This window comes from Archocentrus centrarchus, chromosome 4 (genome assembly GCF_007364275.1).
Source record: "Archocentrus centrarchus isolate MPI-CPG fArcCen1 chromosome 4, fArcCen1, whole genome shotgun sequence".
NCBI lineage: Eukaryota > Metazoa > Chordata > Actinopteri > Cichliformes > Cichlidae > Archocentrus > Archocentrus centrarchus.
Window position 1 is genome coordinate 21,776,866 of NC_044349.1, and position 21,011 is coordinate 21,797,876.

Here is a 21,011-nt window from a genome sequence, read left to right on the forward strand (position 1 = left end):
GAGTGCCAACTGCAGCCCCAAACCTTTTCCTGTGACTTGACACTGGTCTGAAAAGCGCTAATAAAATGACTTACCCACCGTGAACAAAGCCTTTTATTGCAGGTTATAAACTCCACCTAAAGTGGGGCAAGATCTAATCACAAAATATCGATTAACACAATAGAACAAACTCAGCATTTGAAGATTATTTCATGTTTATTTATAGTCACCCTGCACAATCACAAACAGATTTGTGGAGAAAAAAAACAAAAAACACCATAAACACAGGTTCGAATTATTTAATCCAAAGCCAACACACTGACCCCCTTTTCTACTTTTTTACCACAAAGTAACTGTTCGGAGCTCTCTAGTATACAACAGACATGTTTAAAATTGCAACTAAAACTTCATGAGAACGGGATAAATCTGATTTAATGAAGGTTTTGTAGTGAGACAATAACTTTCTGAGGCTCCTGACGTTCAGTTTTTGCCATTGGATTTCTCTGCAGTTTGAGTTTTAGGTGTTATATCCCCACCAAATCAGTGAAGAGACAAAAAACTCTCAGCCGTCAAGTGGGATAGACTGATCTAGAAGTCCGTTATTCAGGAAGTTGACATCAGCTCTGAATGTGCATCACATCACTGTCATGGTATGTCAGTCCAGGCTGTAAAGCACTGCCGCTCAGTCCATTTAAAGTCTATAACTTCTTCCCTTTATGTAGTCTGTTGTAGCGCCAAATGTTTTCCTTCCTCAGTCGCTTCCAGTACTCCCAGGAGTCAGGTTCCAGCTCGTTCAGCTTTTTGGGAATTCCGAGATTTAACTGGAACAACCTGAGTGAGAGAAAAATGAAATGAAATATCACAACTATGGCCTCAGAAAAAAGTCCCCCCTATCACTCAGGGCAGTGAGTCACTGTGTCTGATACAATCTCAACTAATATAAAAAACAAAAGCACTCATATTTTGGAAATGTGTAATTCACCATTCACTGTCACTGCCAGGAAAAAGGCTGTGGATGCTTTTGTGATGTAAAAGACCATTCATTATAAGGAAAAAAATAAAATCACATACAAGTGGCATAGATTTTAAATGACTGCCAGTTGAAAATTAGCCACTTTACATAAGGTACTGCATAGTGGACAAGTCAAGATCCCCAGCACTACTGGCTGAAATGCAGCCATGACAGAGCTTCTCAGATAGCTGTAGGCACTCACTGTTGTACCTCTTTCCTGACCTCTTCCATTCAGATTAACAATGATTTGAACTAAAAATGTGAAATTTCACTCCATAAGACCTGTTGCTGGATTTTCAGTCCAGTTTTTGTAAAATTTGGCATACCTCAGTCTTTTCTTCTTGTTTCCCTTGAGTTCTCTTCATTAAGAAGTTTTCAGGTAATAGCTCTTTGGGAATTAACTTCTTGTTGCAAAAATACTATTTTATTGCTGTCAAACCGCATTTGCTTTGGTATTTTTTTTCTAGATTCAGCTAAAGAAATAGGAACAAACGATGTGCTTTTGCAGCAGGCTGCTAGTAACAAAGTGCCTTTTTATCACTGTTGGGAATAAATAAATGTATCTTTTTAATGTCCAACTAAAGAATGTGCTCAAAATATTTATCAGGCTTCTTTTCATTTTAGTCTAATCTTTTAGTGTTTTTCTTTGGACACAGATCGCACAGGCTGATGTTATTCAAAATACTTCACAGTGTCTAAACTGCAACAGAATCTCAGATTTTACTTGATAAACTCCAAGTGTGAAGTACTTGCATGTCTTTTTGCAGAGCTACTGTGTAAGTAGTGCACATTTGGCTCTGGATTACTGCTGCAGCTCGGTTTTTACTTGGTCACTGACCTTCCAGTATGTGTTTCTAACTTTATAAAGATTTGGCATTGACTGGCATTTAGACTAACTGGAAATCACGTCAGCAGTCAGATCTGCTTCAGGGATCACATGCTTTCTAAGTTTTAGATCAGTCATGGGCATTTTTTTTTTTTTTTTTTTTTGAAGGCCGATGGACTATTTTACAAAGTGCCTACAAGAAGTAATTTGAACTAAAAGGGCAAAACCAGCTTCTGGGGCCAAATGTGGTCTTACTTTCTCCAGACATGAACAAAAAAAAGGTGTAATGTTCAATTTCAACTGGATGTAACTGTTGTATTTTTCACAATATTGTGAAAAATGATGACACCACATGGGAAAATATGAAATAAAAATTAACATAACGTGCACTCTCACCATTCAGGATATTCCTCAGGAGGCTTCAGCTTGGGGTCTTCCCCTTGTTTGAAGACATTAACCCCTACTGCATAAGATGTAAGTCTGACAGGGTCTTTACACACCTCTGGACCTTTCAGTTCCTCTTTCATCATGCCTTTACCTTTTCCCTTGGCCGCTGAAAGATGGGGGAAGAGATTTGTTAAATGAGCAATAAAAAACAAAACAAAAAAAAAAAACCAAATTTTAAATTTGAGATATTATGATTTAATTGACACGTGCAGCGACACTGCCTTCTTTTTAATCGCACACAGTGGGGTAAACAAGCTTGGCACACAAGCTTGATGTCCTTTTTACTCACCAACTTTCTTAGCATACCCGCAGGTCGGTGCTCTGTTTAACACGTTTATCCTGCAGAGAAACGTCGTGGCGTTACCGGAGAGGAACTGTGTTAACGGTGCTACGCGACGCAAACTGTACCTTAACATTTTTACTTTAATATATTACAAAAACCCACTCCACCATGCTACAGTTTGACATTCGGTGCTGCTTCAACTTCCGTTGTCTCCCGTGTCTTTGGCTCGTTGGAAGCAGAGGACAGAACGCCCCCTCTGGCTGGGAGGAGACACTGCAGGCCGTCGTTTTCTCTCACCTCCTGACAGGTGGCAGCACTGATGCGTTTCTGTTAGCTACTGTAATAACAAAGCAGAAGAAGACGACGGACAGCTTCTCGAACATGTCTGAGTACGCTGGGGTCCAGAAAAGTTCCCTAAAATTAAAGGGAGTGGGGGACATTTCTGCTGGGAAAAAGTATGTTATAATTTCAGTTCCTAGAAAATGCTGTAGTCAAAAGGCATCTCGGTTAAATCGATGAAATACTCTAAATCATGTAGTTATGTTCGTACGAGGGTAACGTTAGCCTGTTTGCTAGTACTAACAATGCTTTTTTTGTCTACTGAATGTGCGTCAATATGATCACGTAATATTTGAGGAGATATACAGGAGATACAGGTTGTATAAGCGCTTTGAGTGCTCATACTGAGCAGAAAAGCGCTATATAAGAACTAGTCCATTTACCATATATCAATATGAAAGTGGCATTTTAAACTGTTTCGTGGCCTTAGAGCTGTCGATATTAGCATTATCGTGTGTTACAAATGGGGTAGCTAGCTTTAGCGATAACTAAGCCGACTAATATGTTTTCCTAGGACATAAGATAAACTCCTATATAAGAATTATAAAATACATAGAAAAGGCTAAATATTTCAGTAGTCCAGAAAACAGGAGACTCAAAGCTTTTAACAACCCAGACACAATCATGTGTTACATAATATACGATTACTGCTCTAGGTCAGGGACATGTGTTTACAGATCAGACGCGTATTCATATATTTAAATATGAAAGATGATATGCACCACCTACGAAAGTAGCGTGTGCTGACTTTTGCGGCATTGACGGTGATATATTATTGTTGTACAATTACTTTTATAAAAGTGTGACTAAGCTGCACAAGAAAGGTGAATTATATGTTAATTTATAGTATTGTGCAGTAGTCACCACTCGTTCCTTGAGTGGTGACTTTGCCACATTTCTTTGCCAAGGTTTCTAAAAGCCTTTCATAGTATCTGAAAGTAATGGGAAGTCCTTTAACTAATAGGAATAAATCCAGCAAACACCTGACACAGGACCTGAGAGTTGCTTCTGGCTCTACAGTTGATCCATCTACAGTTTACTGAAGCATCAGAAATGGTCTCAGTGGAAAGGTGGCTGTCAAAGCCATTGTTAAGGAAAGGGGAAAAGAGAAAAGACTGAAGTATGTCACATTACACAAGAACTGGACTGAAAATCAGTGGTGCCAGGTCTAATGGTGTGATAATTGCAATGTTTGGTCTAAATTGTCATTTACGTGTGTGAAAGAGGTTAGGATAGAGCAGGGCTCTTCAACTCCAGGCCTCGAGAGCCCCTGCCCTGTTTTAGATGTGCCACTGCTTCAACACACCTAAGTCAGATATAGAAGTAATTAGCAGGACTCTGGAGAACTTGACTGCATACTGAGGAGGTAATTCAGCCATTTGATTCAGGTGTGTTGGCTCAGGGACACATCTAAAACCTGCCGGACAGGGGCTCTCGAGGCCTGGAGTTGAAGAGCCCTGGGATAGATGGTACAACAGTGAGTGTCTACAGCCATCTGTAAAACACAGTGGAGGCTCTGTCACGGCTGCATATCAGTCAGTGGTGCTGATAAACTGTGAATGCAGAAAAGTATCATCAGATTTTGATCTGGAAAGCCTCTGATTGGAGACGGCTTCATTTTTCAGCATGACAGGGAGCTCACATTGCCAATACAGTAAAAGCATACATGGGTAGAAAAGCACACAATTAAACATCATCAGTCACTATCAGTGCACGTTTCAAGAAATCCCAGCTATTTCCCACGATCCTGGCAAAACATGAAAAAATGAGGAGTGGCTCAAGACTTTTAAACAGTGCTGTATTACAAAATGAACTGCTCAATGGTTTCCATTTTAGAAATTGAAGTGTTTTTAGTAGTTTAATTGCATTTACATGTGCCTTTCAGTGTATTTACAGGCCATATTAAAATATATTTTTAAAGAAAACTTTTTCTTAAATATAAATAATCATGAGTATAGCATACCTTACCTAAAGTAAGGCATTTAAACTTGGACTCTTAGGGCAGTGTCTCCTCAGTATCGAACGATCACGAGTGCTAATGGCTGCACCCACTAGCAAACTGTGCTGATAGTGATGCGTTCCAGTAGCTATGTGGGTGAAATGCTTGCACTTACCTGGTGACATCTGTGTGCTGCAGAGTTTAAACAAAGCATCATTTGTGTCGATTTTTTTGAATTATTCAAGTCACTTGAGGTATTGTTGCAGTTCCAAGTACATTTTCTTGCACAGCATTATTAAGTTATATTAGGTTGTTGCCATAAAATTGAGGATTTTTGCATTAAGCGATACTAATGCCAAATATGGCAAACCGATATCAGGTTGTTGCCATGGTTAGAAAGTGGTGTCCTTTAAACACAAACCATCCAAGAGCATCTGACATTAAATCAGGAGTGGTATGCATGTCTGATAAGCTGCTGTTAAGCTGATTGGTCATTATGCCATTTCTTTTATTTTTAGGAAGAAGAAGAAGAACAAGGAGAGCAAGCATCGCTTGGAGCAGGTCGTTACCAGCCAGAATGAGGAGGAGGAGGTGAAAACCAAGAAAGTGTATCTTGACAAAAGGACGCCGGCACAAATTGCTTTTGACAAGATGCAAGAGAAAAGGGTAAGTTCTTTGTCTCCAGCATTCAAGTGATTGAATTGTGGGAAGAAAGAAGGCTAACATAAAAATGGTAGAAGTTTGTTTAGGAGAAGTGGATTACTAATATAAATTAGCCAAACAGGTTTAGCTGCGACTGATATTGTTACTACAACTACAATAGATTTATGCCACCATAAATGGGGAGAGGAAGACTTCATTTGTAACACTTACCTAGCCATACTCAAAGCACGTTTAGACTACATTAGCCACATTTAACAAATCGGCGCCGGGACGCGAACCCGGGCCGCCCGCACCGCAACGCGGCGTGTGTATGTGGTCGCCGGCTTCACCACTAAGCCACCCAGGCGCCCATTTAACACTTTTTATATCTCTTTTAAGTGCAAACTTCAGTGTCTTGCTCCAGTCCGAGGAGCGGCGATTGAGCCACAGCCAATTTTTTTTTTTTTAAGCACAATATGTCCTATAAACCATCTTTGAGAAATAATATGAATTAAAGCATAGTTTCAATAACAAAATTGCAACACGTCTGACAGGATACACTGATGGATTTTTCAGGGAATGGAGTCAACTAACTGCTGCAGTGGGAACCCCCCCCCCCCACCACCACCACCACCACACACACACACACACACACACACACAATTGTGAATAATATGGACAGTTTATTAACTTGTGATGTTTCACTAAGGTATTAATATTCCCTGAGACAGCCAGCAATCTCAGCACTGCACAGCCATTCCAACCTAGTGTAGTTCTAAAATAGACATTTGCCTAACAAGCAAATCCCCGGTTTATTTCCAGAAGGAGACACAAATCCCTTTGGGATGGGCTTGCATCAGGAAGAGTGACCAGCGTAAAAATCTTGCCAAATCAAACTAGAACTTCCTGCTCTGACGACACATTCTGAATAAGGAGGCATCCAAAAGTGTGCTTTTTCTTTTTAACTTGTGACGTAAATCTGAAATAAATCGATTTACACACAAAGAAGAAAATAGTTGATGCTTTATAGTCTCAGTTTGCCTTCAGATCACAACTCAAGGTGAATGTTCCATCGTCACGCACTGACAAAACACCAAACTATTAATGTGTTCATCAGCGGATGATGTTAAAAAAAAAACACATTCCTTCTCCCACTAAGCATTTAGAATATTTGTAGGTACTGCAACTGGCAATCAGTTCAGTAAAATCTGTGTTCAATTTTTTCATGGTAGAGAGATGTTTTAGAGATTGTGTGTAAGAATGCAGTTGTAATGTAAATTTTTGGCATTCTGTTTCTCTTGTTTCCTTTTTAACAGCAAATGGAGCGGATTTTGAACAAGGCATCAAAGACCCACAAACACAGAGTCGAGGTAAGGTACGCCACAGCTTCTGTTACTCAGCCTTTTAGATTGATTAACCTTGCAGTGTGTGTGTGTGTGTGTATATATATAAAAAATGTATCTCAAAGTTGCAGATTTCTGAAAGGGAAACGTTTGCGAGTCACTGTATATTTTGTTGTATTTTACCAGGATTTTAACCGTCACCTGGACACCCTGACAGAGCATTACGATATCCCCAAAGTCAGCTGGACCAAATAGAAGCGGAGCAAATGTTCATTTTTGTTTTACCACTTGTACAAAATGTTTCTGCACATTTTTGAAATGTTTTTATTTTCATGTTACGTGTATTTACAATTAAAAACGATTTGATCTCATCTTCATACGTCAGCATTAATTCCTGGTGTGTTTTTTGCAGCGTATGCTTCCTTAGTTATTTAACCACTCGTGCTGATGTGTGTGGAACCAAGAAGAAAATTTTTCAAATCAGACTTTCAAATTTAGACTTTTTAATAAACATAATTCATTTAACGGAAACATGGCATAAATGGCACAGATGGTGTAAACCAGAACACGCGAGGTACAATAGTATGTAGTGTTTTGAAACAACCACGACAGCACACTGAGCACTTAAGCTGTCATGGTACCAACTGCAAACTGAGGGGTGTTAAAAGTATTTTCAGTCTGGAAAAGGGGGAAAAAAAATTACAAGTACAAAATTAAGTTGTATTGATGGTAATTCTGTACTGCTGCTATTTCTTAAAATAGATTCCCTGATAAAACGCAGGTAAAGGTGTGTATAACATCAAATGTCATCATTAGATCTGTGTCAGCTGTTTCAACTATACTAGGGAACCATGACATGGTGCACGTTTAACACTACCAGTATGCCAAATATGTCAGAGGTTGCATCATACAACAGTGCGCCAGATTTTTGTGAAGAGATAAACAGAATCCAAAAATGTTTGATTTATTCAGTTCCACATCTTTGATTTACTCAGAAGTACTCTCTTACAAGAGTTTTTTTTTTTCCTTTTCTTGTAATGATTCTTGATGTCAGTTTACTTTGGCCCCAGCATGTCACTTGGCTTCACCCACTGGTCAAACTGCTCCTCGGTCAGGTAGCCCAGCTCCACGGCCACAGCCTTCAGAGTCAAGCCCTTCTTGTGAGCCGTTTTGGCGATGGTGGCTGCTTTGTCGTACCCGATGTGAGGGTTAAGCGCAGTGACCAACATGAGGGACTCGTTCATGAGCTTGTTGATCCTCTCCGTGTTGGCCTGGATGCCCACCACGCAGTTGTTGGTGAAGGAGACGGAGGCATCGCCGAGCAGCTGTGCGGAGTTCAGCACGTTCTTCACCATCATCGGCTTGAAGACATTGAGTTCAAAGTGTCCGTTGCTGCCTCCGATGGTGACGGCCACATGGTTCCCCATCACCTGGGCTGCCACCATGGTCATGGCCTCACACTGGGTTGGGTTCACCTTACCCGGCATGATGCTGCTTCCTGGCTCATTCTCTGGTAAGATGAGCTCTCCCAGGCCTGAGCGAGGTCCTGACCCCAAGAAGCGAATGTCATTGGCGATCTTCATCATGCTGACAGCCACCGTGTTGAGGGCCCCACTCAGCTCTACCAGGGCATCATGAGCTGCCAGGGCTTCAAACTTGTTGGGAGCTGTTACAAATGGCAGGCCTGTGAGAGAAGCAACGGTGGAGGCTACCTTCTCAGCAAACCCAATGCGGGTGTTGAGTCCCGTTCCTACAGCTGTGCCTCCGGCTGCCAGTTCGTACACCCTGGGCATGGCAGCCTTCACCCTCTCAATGCTGTACTTCACCTGCTGCACGTAACCGCTGAACTCCTGCCCCAGTGAGAGTGGCACGGCATCCTGAGTGTGTGTGCGCCCAATTTTGATGATGTCTTTGAACTCTTCGGCCTTTGCAGCCAGAGCGTCATGCAGAGTCTGCAGGCCGGGCAGCAGGACCTGGTGGACCTCGGTGGCTACTGCAATGTGCATGGCTGTGGGGAAGGTGTCATTGGAGCTCTGACTCTTGTTGACATGGTCATTGGGGTGAACTGGATCCTTGGAGCCCAGTTTCCCTCCCAGGATCTCAATAGCCCTGTTGCTGATCACTTCATTGACATTCATGTTAGTCTGAGTTCCAGATCCAGTCTGCCACACCACCAGAGGGAAATGATCATCCAGCTTACCAGCTGAAACCTCGTCTGCAGCCTGGATGATTGCATCGGATATCTTTGGGTCCAGGCCATACTCCTTGTTCACCTGAGCAGCTGCTTTCTTCAGGACACCAAAGGCCTTGATCACTTGGATGGGCATTCTTTCGCTTGGTCCCCCTATCTTGAAGTTCATGGTGGATCTGACAGTTTGGGCCCCGTAGTACTTGTCAGCTGGGACCTTGAGCTCCCCAAACGTGTCTCGTTCAATCCTGTAGTCCGAGCTGGCCATTCTGGATGTGCAGATGTGGAGTTTAGAGGTGGCGCTGAGCCTCTGCAGAGTCAGGAGGTTGCAGTTAAACTGCGGAACGCGTCTTAAAGACCGAAACATGGCTTCTCGTCAGAGGTGATTTCGGGGGGAGGTCAACGCTGCTTTCCACATTGTAATCTGTCATTGGGTGAGAAGGAAAGTGATCGCCGGCCAGCCAATCGCGAAGCAAGAAAGGCGGGATTTCCGCCGTGGCCGTCGTATCGAGAGAAAACATCAGACTGCTTCATCCGGATTAGTGAAGCTTTTCAAAACGTCACATAGCCATATTTCCTGTGTGACCGCGAAGGCTGTTTTACTTGAGAGAATAAAAGTCAAGAGCTTAAATAATTCATTTAAAATTGAGCTGTTACTCAATCCTGAAGACGACCTTTGAATAAATGTTAATATGGCATTATGGGATATTGTGTATGTGTGAAGCTTCTTGGGATTCATATTCAAATGGATTGATATTTTTATTTTTAAAGGTATCAGTGATACTTTACTTTCTTGTTTTTTGCCATTTGATAAAAATAAGATCAAGACTATTGTCATTATGCAAGCATAACAAGATTACAGTTATACTCCATCAGATGGCGCACACATAAAAATACCAGATAAATATACAGAAAAGTATAAAAAGTAATTTCTGTAAATTCATTATATGTGACATATAATGACAATAAAGCTGTTACATCACCTTCCACATCCTTTCCAGCTCTTCTCTCAGCCTTTGGTATTTATTGAGCTTCTTGTGTTCCTTCCTCTTCATGTTCTTATCACTTGGTATTGCTACGTCTATTACAACACCTTTCTTCCTCTTCTTGTCCACCACTGCTATGTCCAATTCTTTAGCCATCACAAGTTTCTCTGTCTGTATCTGGAAGTCCCACAGGATCTTGGCCCTGACATTCTTGACCACCCATGGGGGCCTATTCCATTTTGACCTTGGGACTTCTAGGTCATACTTGGCACAGTTGTTCCTGTATACTATGCCAGCCATTTGGTTATGGCGTTCCATGTATGGCAGCGTTGTTTAAGTTTAAGTTTTATTGTCATTTCAGATATATACAAGTACATGCTGAAACGAAACAATGTTCCTCCAGGGACCAAAAGGTGCTACATAGAACAAAAAGTGCAAGACAGATACAGTACACAGTGCAATAAATACAAAAAATAAATAAATAAAATAAAATACACTCTTTAATAAATACAGAAAAAGTTCCTATTCTAAAAAGTAATGAAGGAAGACAACAGTACAATAGATGCTCTACATTAATATACATTTAGCAGCACAGATTCTAGATTTGTGCAATCCTACTAGTCAATCCACTAAGACTGGACAGAAGTTATTTACAGACTATGAAATGTGCAACAAAAAAAAGTATATGTGATTATCTTTGATATCAGCCACTTCTTCTATCTGCAGGTGGTACATGCAGTGTAGGGGCCTGTCCTTTTGTGATGGTTCCTGTTTTCTCTGTCTCTATGTATTAGCCCTGTGTCAGATTGGTGACATTTCCAGGGTGTACCCCTCCTCTCCTCCCATAACAGCTGGGATATTGGATAAACAGAAGAAAATGGATGGATACACATATAAAAACCTATATATGTATGTAAATACATGTGTCTTTACAGTGTGTAATATCCCCATGTCCAGTCCTACTAGACAATCCAGTAAGATTAGAAGTTATTTACAGACTATAATGTGCAAAAAAAAAAAAAAATATATATATATATATATATATATATATATATATATATATATATATATATATATATATATATATATATATATATATATATATATGCGTATATCTGAGTATGTAAACATGTAGAAATGAAGAGTACAATACTTCGATGGGCGCAAAAAAATTAAATGAAGGGGAGAAAAAAAACCCTATTGGATTATTAATTGGTTCTCTTTTGAAATCGTGCCTAGAAGTTTTTTAATTTGAAGTCCAACTAGCGCCCCTGAGCGGAAGCGTTTTGTACGTAGCGTCAATCTTCACGCCGCTGTCTGTTCTCGCGGTAACGTTACTATACTGTTAGCTTGTCAGCTAACGCCACCGTTTCCAGGTTTCGTGTCGGCCTGAAAACATCAAACCAAGAGAGACACAGAAAGACTGCACATCGTAAACCTTTCTAAATTCAGGCTGCACAGAAGAGAAGGACAATGCCACACAACTTCCAGCCCGGAGACCTCGTCTTTGCCAAGATGAAGGGATACCCCCACTGGCCAGCCAGGGTAAGCAAGCAAAGCAAGTAACGTTAACAGCAGCAGCATTCTGAGAGGCGGAGGAGGGGGTGGGCTGCTCTGAATGGGACGCTGTAGAAGGTTCTCTGTATGTCTTCTGCACTATGTAATGGATGCAGACAGGCAGAAAGCATAAGTTTACCCCTGCTGGACTGACAGGCTGCAGGTGTGCACAGGCCCACTGTCAGCGTATAATGAGCGGCAACATTTGCATGAGATGCTCGTGGCCTAACCTACACGGAGACGCACAGCAGCCCAGCTAACGATGTTATTTTGGAAATGACGTTTGAGAAAACTATCAATTTCCCCCCCTTTAAAGCTTGCTCATGTTGTGTAGCACATTTCCCTGTGTATGAAAATGGATCAAACGGCTAAAATGTTCCCTTAGTAGTTGTTTTAATTTCTAATTGAACAAATGGCCAAGGTGCTGTCAGTTGAAACGGCACATTTGGCTGTCATTGGCATATTGGCAGGGATTTTGATGAGGAAAAACAAAATTACAGCCATCAACAATTCTGTAGTTGTGTGTTCAAGCCTGTGTCTGCAGAGAATGTGTGACAAATCCTCTATTTGCCATTTTTATCGAAACCCTTTTTCTTTTATATATTCAGATTGAAGATGTGGCAGATGGAGCAGTGAAACCACCTCCTAATAAAATCCCAATTTTCTTCTTTGGGACACATGAAACGTAAGTACACTTAGAGGCTAGTGTTAAGTTTATTTGCACAACTGTTCAGGCTTTTGTGGTTGCAGGTGTTTGAAAACATGTATGCTGGCTGGAATTATTTGTGTCATATGTGGTTAAATTAGTAGTTGCAGTTTTGGATTTAGGCCCTGGCTCATCTGTTTTAAAATCCCTTTGGTACAGCAGTGTTGATGCAGATAACTACTTTTGTCTGAAACTACTGTTAATTTGAGTCAGTCTCAGTGAGCAGTATGTTTCCACAAGATGTGTTGACATATTTGAACTAGTAAGAGACACCATCTGTTTGACAAGATGGCACCTGCAGTATATTAATCTATCACTAGGTGGCACAGTGATCTGTTTCAAAGTCTCAAGTCCGTATTAGCCTTCAACACCAGTGTAAACATCCTGTTAGTTACTGAAAACTCAGGACATAAAGTTGTTTTCCTTCAGATCAGTTCACGTTTTCTTTTCTTTCTCTGTTTCAAAGAGCATTCCTTGCACCAAAGGACCTTTTTGCCTATGAAAAGTACAGAGAACGATATGGGAAGCCCAACAAAAGGAAGGGATTCAATGAAGGTTTATGGGAGATCCAGAACAATCCACATGCCTCCTACAGCGCCCCACCTGTAGTAAGTCACCCTTATCATCCTAAAATCCTGAAGCATTGTTTGAAATAGTTTTTATTCAAATTAACCTACTTTTCCTTTTCACTAAAAAATTTCTTGTTTGGACTTGGAGAAACTCTTGCCCGTGTGACGTAAGGTGTGATGCTTAGCAAAGCAGCTACTGCTTTGAAATGGGAACTTTTGCTGCATCTCTCCTTTTGTTACCTTCTTCAGTTTATTTTAATGGTGCCCTTTATTGTGGTTTGTCTGCAGCCAGCTAGTTCATCTGACAGTGAGGCTGAAAATGCGGGAGGGGGAAGCGATGAGGATGACGATGAAGAGGATGCCCCGGTTCCTCAGAAAGCAGACACAGGAAGTGAGGTCGATTCAGATTCTGGGAGTGAGGACCAAGGAAGGGGAGGAGGAGGAGGAGGAGGAGGAGGAGGAGGAGGAGGAGGAGGAGGGAAGCGAAAGCCACAGGCTCCTAAGGTAATTGTGCAGGGATTTTATTTTCTGTGGAAGTGCGTCATTGCTCGATCTGTACGGCCTGTCCACCGATTCGACTTATGATTCACTCCTGTTGTTTTGATGTTGAGCTTAATTAACAAAAATGGGTTCCTTGGTCACAGTTATGGCCACAAAAGAGATCTTTCTGGAACAATCTGTGACCAACTACCATCAGCAGCACCCAAGTTACTGTAACAATTTGTCATGCATGAATGCTTACTGAGAATTTGAGGAGGTAGAAGAAGAGCACAAATTTTCTGGTGGCTTGCTTCTTTATATCTGGTGTTATCATAGCAGTGACAGAAGCCTAATGACCCAGGATTAATGGGATTTGTCTGCATAACTTGAATAATTGACCAGTCATATTCTTTATCTCAAGTAACCTATAACTGTTCAATTTTTCTATTTCTGTGCTTGTAATTTTAATTTTATTTTTTTTGGTTTTAGCGGCCTCCTCCACCTAAAAAGGCACGAGGCTCTTCGAGTGACCGAGGTGAAGAGGAGAGTGGATCCCCTTCTGAATCAGAACCCACACCTTCAGAGTCTGACTCTGGTAAAAACAGTGATCAGGTAATATATGCATATGTACATGATTGTTGAGTCTTTTGACACTTGAAGCTACTTTCGGCTGCTCCCTTAATCATAAAGGGTGCTACAGCTAAAGTTGGCAGAATTTTACGCTGGCTGCCCTTCCCGACACAATCTTTGAGGGATTTGCATGTCCTTGTCGAACCAGGGTTCTTTCACTTGTTAGGTAAATGTGTAAATGCTACACTGCGAAGCCAGTCCTTTCTGACTATTCTGACACTGAACAGCGCAAGAAGCAAGTCTCACCGTTCAGCGGCCAACTTGGTAGCACCTCCATCACCCTTATTCGTGAATGAAAGGGCCATAGTTATCATTTCTTTGGCCATGGAGGCATAAAAACTGCATATGTAGATTCACCAAAGTTTGGTGAGTTTTGCCTCAAAATAAGGTTTAAAAAGCTTTTTTTCAATGCAAGTTACAGTATGTTATGGGTTAGTTGTAGCTTGGTTCAGAGTGTCGGCACGAGCAAAGTCTCTGGCTTATCCCTCCAGAACAAATGCCACATTGATATATTGTAAGCCAAGGAAAAAAAAACACCAGGAGTACATATGTTTCCCAATTTGGCTTTTGATCGGCTCTTTCGGTCCAGGGATGGGACAAACTGCTTTTGTGGATTTCTGTCATATGATGTCTCGGCTATGAATCACTTGAAATTTGTCTATCTTCATCAGGATTTTACTCCAGAGAAGAAATCTGGTGGACGAGGTGTAAAGAAACCAGGAGGCAGAGGGAAGAAAAAGGTGAACCAGAAAGACTGTCGCAGAATTCGTTGTGGGGTTCTTTTGTCACCAAACTTGGTGTCCTCTCTGTCCATTTCCAGCTTTCATCACTTGTTCTTTGTGGCATTGCAGAAGGCTTCGTCTGCCTCAGATTCAGACTCGGGATCAGCATCAGAGAAGAAAATGGCAGACAGCGACTCAGAGGACGAGAAGCCTCGACCGGCCCTGTCTGGCTCAGAATCCCAGTCTGGCTCAAAGTCTGAATCAGATTCAGATCCTCCTCCTCGGAAGGGCCCACAGGCTCGTAAGAAAGGTACGAGTTTCATTTATTTATTACAGCTTCATCTACAATCGAAGAGATACAGGTAGATGTTTAGAAGGTTTCAGGTCATTCTTTGCTTGTGGATTAGTGCGGAGTTGTTCAAGGCCTGTGCTTGTGTTTCTGATTCACAGAGAAACCTGCGCCGAAGCCTCGAGCACGGAAACCCAAACCTGCCCCAGCAAAACGAGCGCCTTCATCATCCTCCGACAGCGACAGGTCAGGCTGCTCTCAGGTTTTCTTTTTACCCAGTTATGCACCATGGATTAATATAGTAAGGGAAAATACACATTGCATCATTAAAGTTGTCTTGTCCCCCTCCCCCCCCTTCATAGTGATAGTGAACCCGATCGCATCAGTGAATGGAAGAAACGGGATGAAGAACGCAGAAGAGAGCTCGAGGAGCGCCGGAAAAAGGAGGAAGCTGAGGAGCTCCGCCGACTACGTGAGCGAGAGAAAGAAGAGGAGGAGAAAAAGAAAAAAGACAAAGATAAGGGTAAAAAAGGGAGTGACAGTGACAGCAGCAGTAGCTCAGATGAAGGTATTGACGATCACCCATTGAAGAAGTCTAAGAAACCCCCTCCACCCCCTATCCCTGCGCCCTCGGACTCTGATTCTCCCCCACCCTCTGAGGTATGTCTGTTAGCATAAGGTAACATTTTTGTTTTAATCATAGAAATAGGATTGCAGGTGATACTTGCAACTTTTTTGTACTTTTCCCATCAAAAGGTAAAGAAACCTTCCAAGAAGCTAGACAACCAGAAAAAAGCAAGAATAAAGAAAGAAAAGGAGAGAAAAGAAAGAAAGGAGAGAGAGCTAAAAGAGAAGAAAGCCAGACGGTCAGAAGAGAAGTCCAGAGCGAGGTGAGTGCATAATGGGGAACAGACTACAGTATGGGCACCTCATTAGGAGAACTTCATCAAACATTAATGTACATAGATAACAGAGTTTTCTTTCTCTTAGGTCTAAGCCCGAAAAACCCAAACGCAAACCAGAGAGGTTACCAGAGAAGAAGGTGGAAAAGAAAAAGGGTCAGTCACACTCACTGTTCTTACTCAGTGCAGCCGATGGTCAATCATTGCCTGAAAACTTGCAATATGCAACATATATAGACAAGTTTATAAAACACTTTGTTGTGCTATTATTATAAAGAGGTGGGTGAAGCAGTAATTTGGTACTTTGTGTGTTCATTTGCAGAACCATCACCCGAAGAAAGGCTACAAAAGCTTCATACAGATATAAAGTTTGCACTCAAAGTGGACAACCCAGTACGTAACATCCATGATTATTATGGTTAGATACAGTTTTTTTTTTTTTTTTTTCTCTCTTAAAATTCTGGCATGAAAACTGTTTGTGTGTTTTTCAGGACATAGAGCGTTGTCTACAAGCACTGGAGGAGCTCGAGGCTGTTCCTGTCACAAGCCAGATCCTACACAAGAACGCTGAAGTTATTGCCACACTAAAAAAGGTGCACTAGTTTTTCCACCATTCCTCCAATTTTAGGTTTTTAGGCTAAAAAAAGACATTTTTTTATATATATATATATATATATATATATATATATATATATACCGTATTTTCCGGACTATAGAGCGCACCATACTATAAGCCGCACCTACAAATTTTTTGGAAAAAACTGGAAACGTACATATATAAGCCGCACCGGGCTATAAGCCGCTGGTATCTCCGCCGCTCTCGGTTTTCCACAATTACTCGGCACTCAGCAGAGGGGGACAGACAACCCCAAATTTGAGTTATAACAAGTCAATTCACCATTGATTCGTTCACGCCGAGCTTACGTGCAGCGGCTCTATTTCCCTCCTGTAGTGCCAGGTCGATAGCCCTCAACTTAAAAGCGGCATCATAGGAAGTTCTTTTTGTGGTTTCCATGATGAGGGAGTTTGAAAAAAATCTCTTTTGTGCCTGCTGCTAGCACTTGTTGGCGCTTTCTTCTTTGATTTCCAACTTTGACGTCCCATGATTCATATCCTGCTAAAGAGCCCCCTGGTGGTTAAAGAAAAATCCACAGAAACGCCGCACCGGGCTATAAGCCGCATGGTTCAAAACGTGGGAAAAAAGTAGCGGCTTATAGTCCGAAAAATACGGTATATATATATAAATATATATAAATAAATAAAATGTTATGTTTGTTTCTGGACTGATGTTTTTATTCTTGAGGACTGTAGGTTTACATAGTTCAGAAATAATATTTATTTATTTTACACTGGGCTTTGATGTAGCCTTAAAGCCAGTTTTCTTTTGATTGGCTGTCCTTTGCAAACAAAAGGATTCAACAGCTGATGGGTGGGGCTGTTAAAAAACAAAAACTAAGCTAAAAACAAACTAGATGTGGAAAAAGAAGACATTTTAGTTCAATCAAAATAAAAACTAGACTTTTGAAAAGATGACAACTAATTGAAATTATTTTGTGAGCTTGGAAAACGAACTAAAATAAAAATGAAAACAGATGAAATATGCTTAATTTTAGTATTAGTTTAGTAAAACTTGTTACCACAAGTACAACTTGCTTGATGAGGCTCTGATGAACCCTGGACAAGACTGAGAGTCAGCTGCTTTCAGTCTTGCCTCTAGCATATGCTTTCCATACAGTAACAATTAAAAAGACTGAAACTAACATTGAAACAATAAAAACTTACCTGAAACAAGCAAAGCCACTCTGGAAACTAAACTGAGTTAAAAACAAAACGTCAAAAAGAAATCCAAAATAATTAGTACATGCAAAACAGCCATGCCATGTTCAAAGTCTCTTGTGATTGTGATTGGCTGTGATTGGCTGATTAGATATTTGCTTTAATGAGCAGTTGAACAGTTGTGCCTAATTAGTGACCAGTGAGTGTATATTTAGCCATCTACTTGTTTCCATTTTTACAAACTCTTATCAAAAATATTTTTACTTCCCTCATTTTATTTATTTGCTTGTGTGTTTATTTTTGTCGTTGACTTCATAGATTCGGCGGTATAAAGCCAGCACTGCAGTCATGGAAAAAGCTAGCGACGTCTACAATAAGTTAAAACTTCGTTTCGTGGGGAAGGCAGAGGCGGCAGCTAAACCTAAAACGGAGAACAAGGAGCCAGAGAATGATGAGAAGGAGACACAGAATACAGGTAAAGGGCCTCATTTTTGATTTCCTGCAATGTGATTCCACGTAGACTAAAAGTTAACCCCCCCCCCTTCCCTGCATGCTTATTTAAATCAAATTTTGCCTTATGCAGATTCTACACCTGTGAATGGGGAATCGGAGCAGAAAAAAAATGACACGGAGGGAGAGGAAAAGCCAAAGTCACCCGTACAAGACGAGAACAATGTCGATACGGCTTCAAGCCCAAACAGGTGAGCATCACGCCTAAAGCCATGCATGACAGGATGTGAGCTTTGGAAAAATGTCACATTTAGGTTTATGCAACGGCATAATTTGTTTTTAAAAATGTCACTGACCGTGCGATGCTCCTCAGGCGGAGCCCAGACAGCTCGGCCGAACAGCAAACACACACATACGATGAAGCGGACAACTCCATCTCTGCAGAGATGGAACCACCTGCTGTAGAGAGCTGAAAGTGTCCCTCATCGACCACTGCAGTGGACCAAGTGCTAAAAAGATGGTGGCCTCTGTTTGACATCACGCAGTGCTTCTGGCCCGAAACGCACCCAGCATTTCCTACCATTTCTGTTACTTCAATGTTCATGTTTTGGCCATTTTGTACTACAACTATACCAAACCAGATAAATCCCATTTTAGCCCATTGTTCATCACGGCAAACACACAAAATGCTTATTAGTGAGCTAGTTAACAGCGCTGCACAGCACACTTGTTTCTGAAATGTACTTTTCCTTTTATACGACACTTGGCCCGTCCTGGATCCTCACTCCAAAACTCCCGCCAGTTCCTGGCTGGTTCCTTCTTCTCTCCAAAATCTGAACTTTTACTTTGGTCTTTCATACTGTATGTATGTCAAATGATTACATTTTTAGCTCTTCTATACAGAATGGGGTAGTGTGAGATTAAACTGATTCTGATGGAGAAAATGGGAAGAAGTGAGTTATGTTTTGAATTATTTTGTGTGTGTGTGTGTGTGTGTAGCCCTCACATCTGTTGGCTTCTTTTTTTATAAAGCCTGCAAAACAAAACAAAGGCCTCTTGTCTGTGTGTCTGCCATTGTGGGAGGGGTAAAATGCTACTTGTAAGTCTTTTAAGTCTTTTTTTTTAATTAACTGGTTTTGATCCAGTGAATCTGCTCTGTTATGTAAAGAGTCACTTAAAACTGTTTTCCAACTGAGGTCCACCTAGTGTTTTTATAGCCTTGTTTTCAGATAGTCACAGTTTTGTCTAAAATAATCTATGTGGAGTTAAATACCTTGTACTCTCCCCTAGTGTCTGCTTAATAAATGGAATAACGCACACATTGAAAACAAAACTGCCCTTAAAAGCTAATGAGATCTCCTGTAGCTGCAGCCTCTTTTTTTTTGACTTTTTTTTTCTGTCATGTGCATACAACCGGTGTTTTTAGTGCTATGTAAATTGGTAAAGTATTTCTATCACTAGAATTGAATAAAAATATCAGCATGGTTTTGTTTCTACTGCATTTTGTGCTGTGTAAAACTGCCACATTGACAGTCAGTGCTTTTCCGTGCAGCATTAGTCATTTATCCTCACATGCTGCACTGATTGTATTCTGATAAGTGGTTAAAATGTTATTCAAGTTATTCAAATAAGCAAGTTTTTTTTTTTTTTAGGATTAAGAATAAGCCTTCAGGCTCACATCAGATCGTCACCGGGGTCGGTGGATTGGGGGGGGGGGGGGGGGGGGGGGGGGGGTACTAGACCTTTAACTCGACTGATTCCCACATGAGACTCTCGCATAATGCTCCAGTCAGCTGACTTTAGACGCCATTTTGTCAGCCATTTCCTACACTGATCCACTGCCAGCGTCTCTGCACAGCACAGGACGGCCCCGTCTGGCCTCAACTTCATCTGCCCGGGCTTGGTAAACAGCAACGGACCCTGCATACGCCACGGTACCCGGGTGGATGAGACACAGTGTAGCGTGTCGGTCGGCACCCACTAGACCACTGCTAGGCGCTCGGCCCCGCAGGACAGAAGCGGTACAAAGTCGCAGACAGTCATGGCTTTGAAGATTGTAAAAGGGAGCATCGATCGGATGTTCGATAAAAATCTCCAGGATTTAGTACGTGGCATCAGGAATCACAAGGAAGATGAGGTAAAACGAGCAAAGCGTGACACCGGGAACGTTTTAACCTTTACGTTCATTAACGTTTTATTAAGTCCAGCACTCGGTGCCGTTACCGTTACGTCGACCACCGAGCTAACGCTGGGTGAGTTAACGTTAGGTAGGCTGGACAGCTAACGCTATCGTCAGCGGCTAATGCTGCTGGCTGGGTGGTAAACTGCCATTTGCTTGCTAACACGTTATTGATTCTGATCTGTTACTGACTTTGCAGAAACACAACTTCTCAGGTTTTAAGGGGAAAATGCTCCTAACGTTACTGACGGCTAGCTAATCTAGCTAACAGGCAGTTAGAGGAAGCAGGTCGCAAGATTATTAAAGTTTAGCTGTAGATTACTTACCGAGAGCACACCAAGATAAGCTAAAATTTAGGCTCTTGTTTTCATATTATGAGCTAATAGCTTTTAGTGTCAGGCCTCTTTAACGAGAAGTACACTCAGTCACTTATTTGAGTTGACTTTACAGCCACTTGGCCTCTGAATGAATGCTGTGATGAGTTGGTCAGTGAGAGGCCTAATGTTTCGCTCAGGTTGAGCTTAAAAAATGCAGCTGTGACTATTCTGGATGCTCATATTAAATTTGGATCTTATATAATCTTGAAATGAGTCAGCCGGCAGCTCCTGTGAAACATCTCCTTATCCCTGTCACAGTTCTGTGGGTGATGACAGGCTTATCACAGCATCTTGCTTTGAAGGGGCAGAAAGTGTGTGTGTGTGTGTGGGGGGGGCATCTCTTAGCATCTGTCAACATCTGTCACATCATCCTACTTCGCCTATAAGCTC

General features: G+C 41.5%; 5 protein-coding genes across 9 annotated transcripts in view; 3 read left to right on the forward strand and 2 right to left on the reverse strand.

Annotated features, from left to right (window-relative positions):
- Window positions 1–176: 176 nt before the first annotated feature.
- mrpl54 (mitochondrial ribosomal protein L54) lies at window positions 177–2,775 on the reverse strand. Its single transcript, XM_030726990.1, has 3 exons — window positions 2,554–2,775; window positions 2,214–2,370; window positions 177–810 (listed from the first exon to the last, which is right to left on the reverse strand). The coding sequence occupies exons 1-3, from the start codon at window positions 2,678–2,680 to the stop codon at window positions 678–680; spliced, it is 417 nt and encodes a 138-aa protein (XP_030582850.1). The 5' UTR covers window positions 2,681–2,775; the 3' UTR covers window positions 177–677.
- A 76-nt stretch (window positions 2,776–2,851) lies between these two features.
- Window positions 2,852–7,181, forward strand: fam32a (family with sequence similarity 32 member A). The gene is made up of 4 exons (XM_030726989.1): window positions 2,852–3,002; window positions 5,344–5,491; window positions 6,784–6,837; window positions 6,997–7,181. Exons 1-4 carry the CDS (start codon window positions 2,929–2,931, stop codon window positions 7,063–7,065), a joined length of 345 nt encoding a protein of 114 aa, XP_030582849.1. The 5' UTR covers window positions 2,852–2,928; the 3' UTR covers window positions 7,066–7,181.
- Window positions 7,182–7,296: 115 nt separating this feature from the next.
- fh (fumarate hydratase) lies at window positions 7,297–9,428 on the reverse strand. Its single transcript, XM_030726988.1, has one exon. It carries the CDS (start codon window positions 9,363–9,365, stop codon window positions 7,866–7,868), a length of 1,500 nt encoding a protein of 499 aa, XP_030582848.1. The 5' UTR covers window positions 9,366–9,428; the 3' UTR covers window positions 7,297–7,865.
- Window positions 9,429–11,281: 1,853 nt separating this feature from the next.
- hdgfl2 (HDGF like 2) lies at window positions 11,282–19,550 on the forward strand. Its single transcript, XM_030727387.1, has 16 exons — window positions 11,282–11,529; window positions 12,150–12,226; window positions 12,714–12,855; window positions 13,105–13,320; window positions 13,786–13,908; window positions 14,598–14,666; window positions 14,778–14,958; window positions 15,099–15,183; window positions 15,300–15,597; window positions 15,694–15,827; window positions 15,928–15,995; window positions 16,162–16,232; window positions 16,331–16,432; window positions 17,934–18,090; window positions 18,199–18,316; window positions 18,439–19,550. Exons 1-16 carry the CDS (start codon window positions 11,458–11,460, stop codon window positions 18,536–18,538), a joined length of 2,013 nt encoding a protein of 670 aa, XP_030583247.1. The 5' UTR covers window positions 11,282–11,457; the 3' UTR covers window positions 18,539–19,550.
- Window positions 19,551–19,822: 272 nt separating this feature from the next.
- Window positions 19,823–21,011, forward strand: part of ap3d1 (adaptor related protein complex 3 subunit delta 1) — a 31,592-nt gene continuing 30,403 nt past the window's right edge. For 3 of the 5 annotated variants that reach the window (XM_030727384.1, XM_030727385.1, XM_030727386.1), the window contains exon 1: window positions 19,824–20,202. In XM_030727384.1, the coding sequence (XP_030583244.1) occupies window positions 20,107–20,202 (96 nt within the window). In that variant the 5' untranslated portion in view covers window positions 19,824–20,106. Of the gene's footprint in view, window positions 20,203–21,011 lie in introns of all 5 variants that reach the window. The other 2 variants (XM_030727383.1, XM_030727382.1) reach the window with 1 other exon arrangement.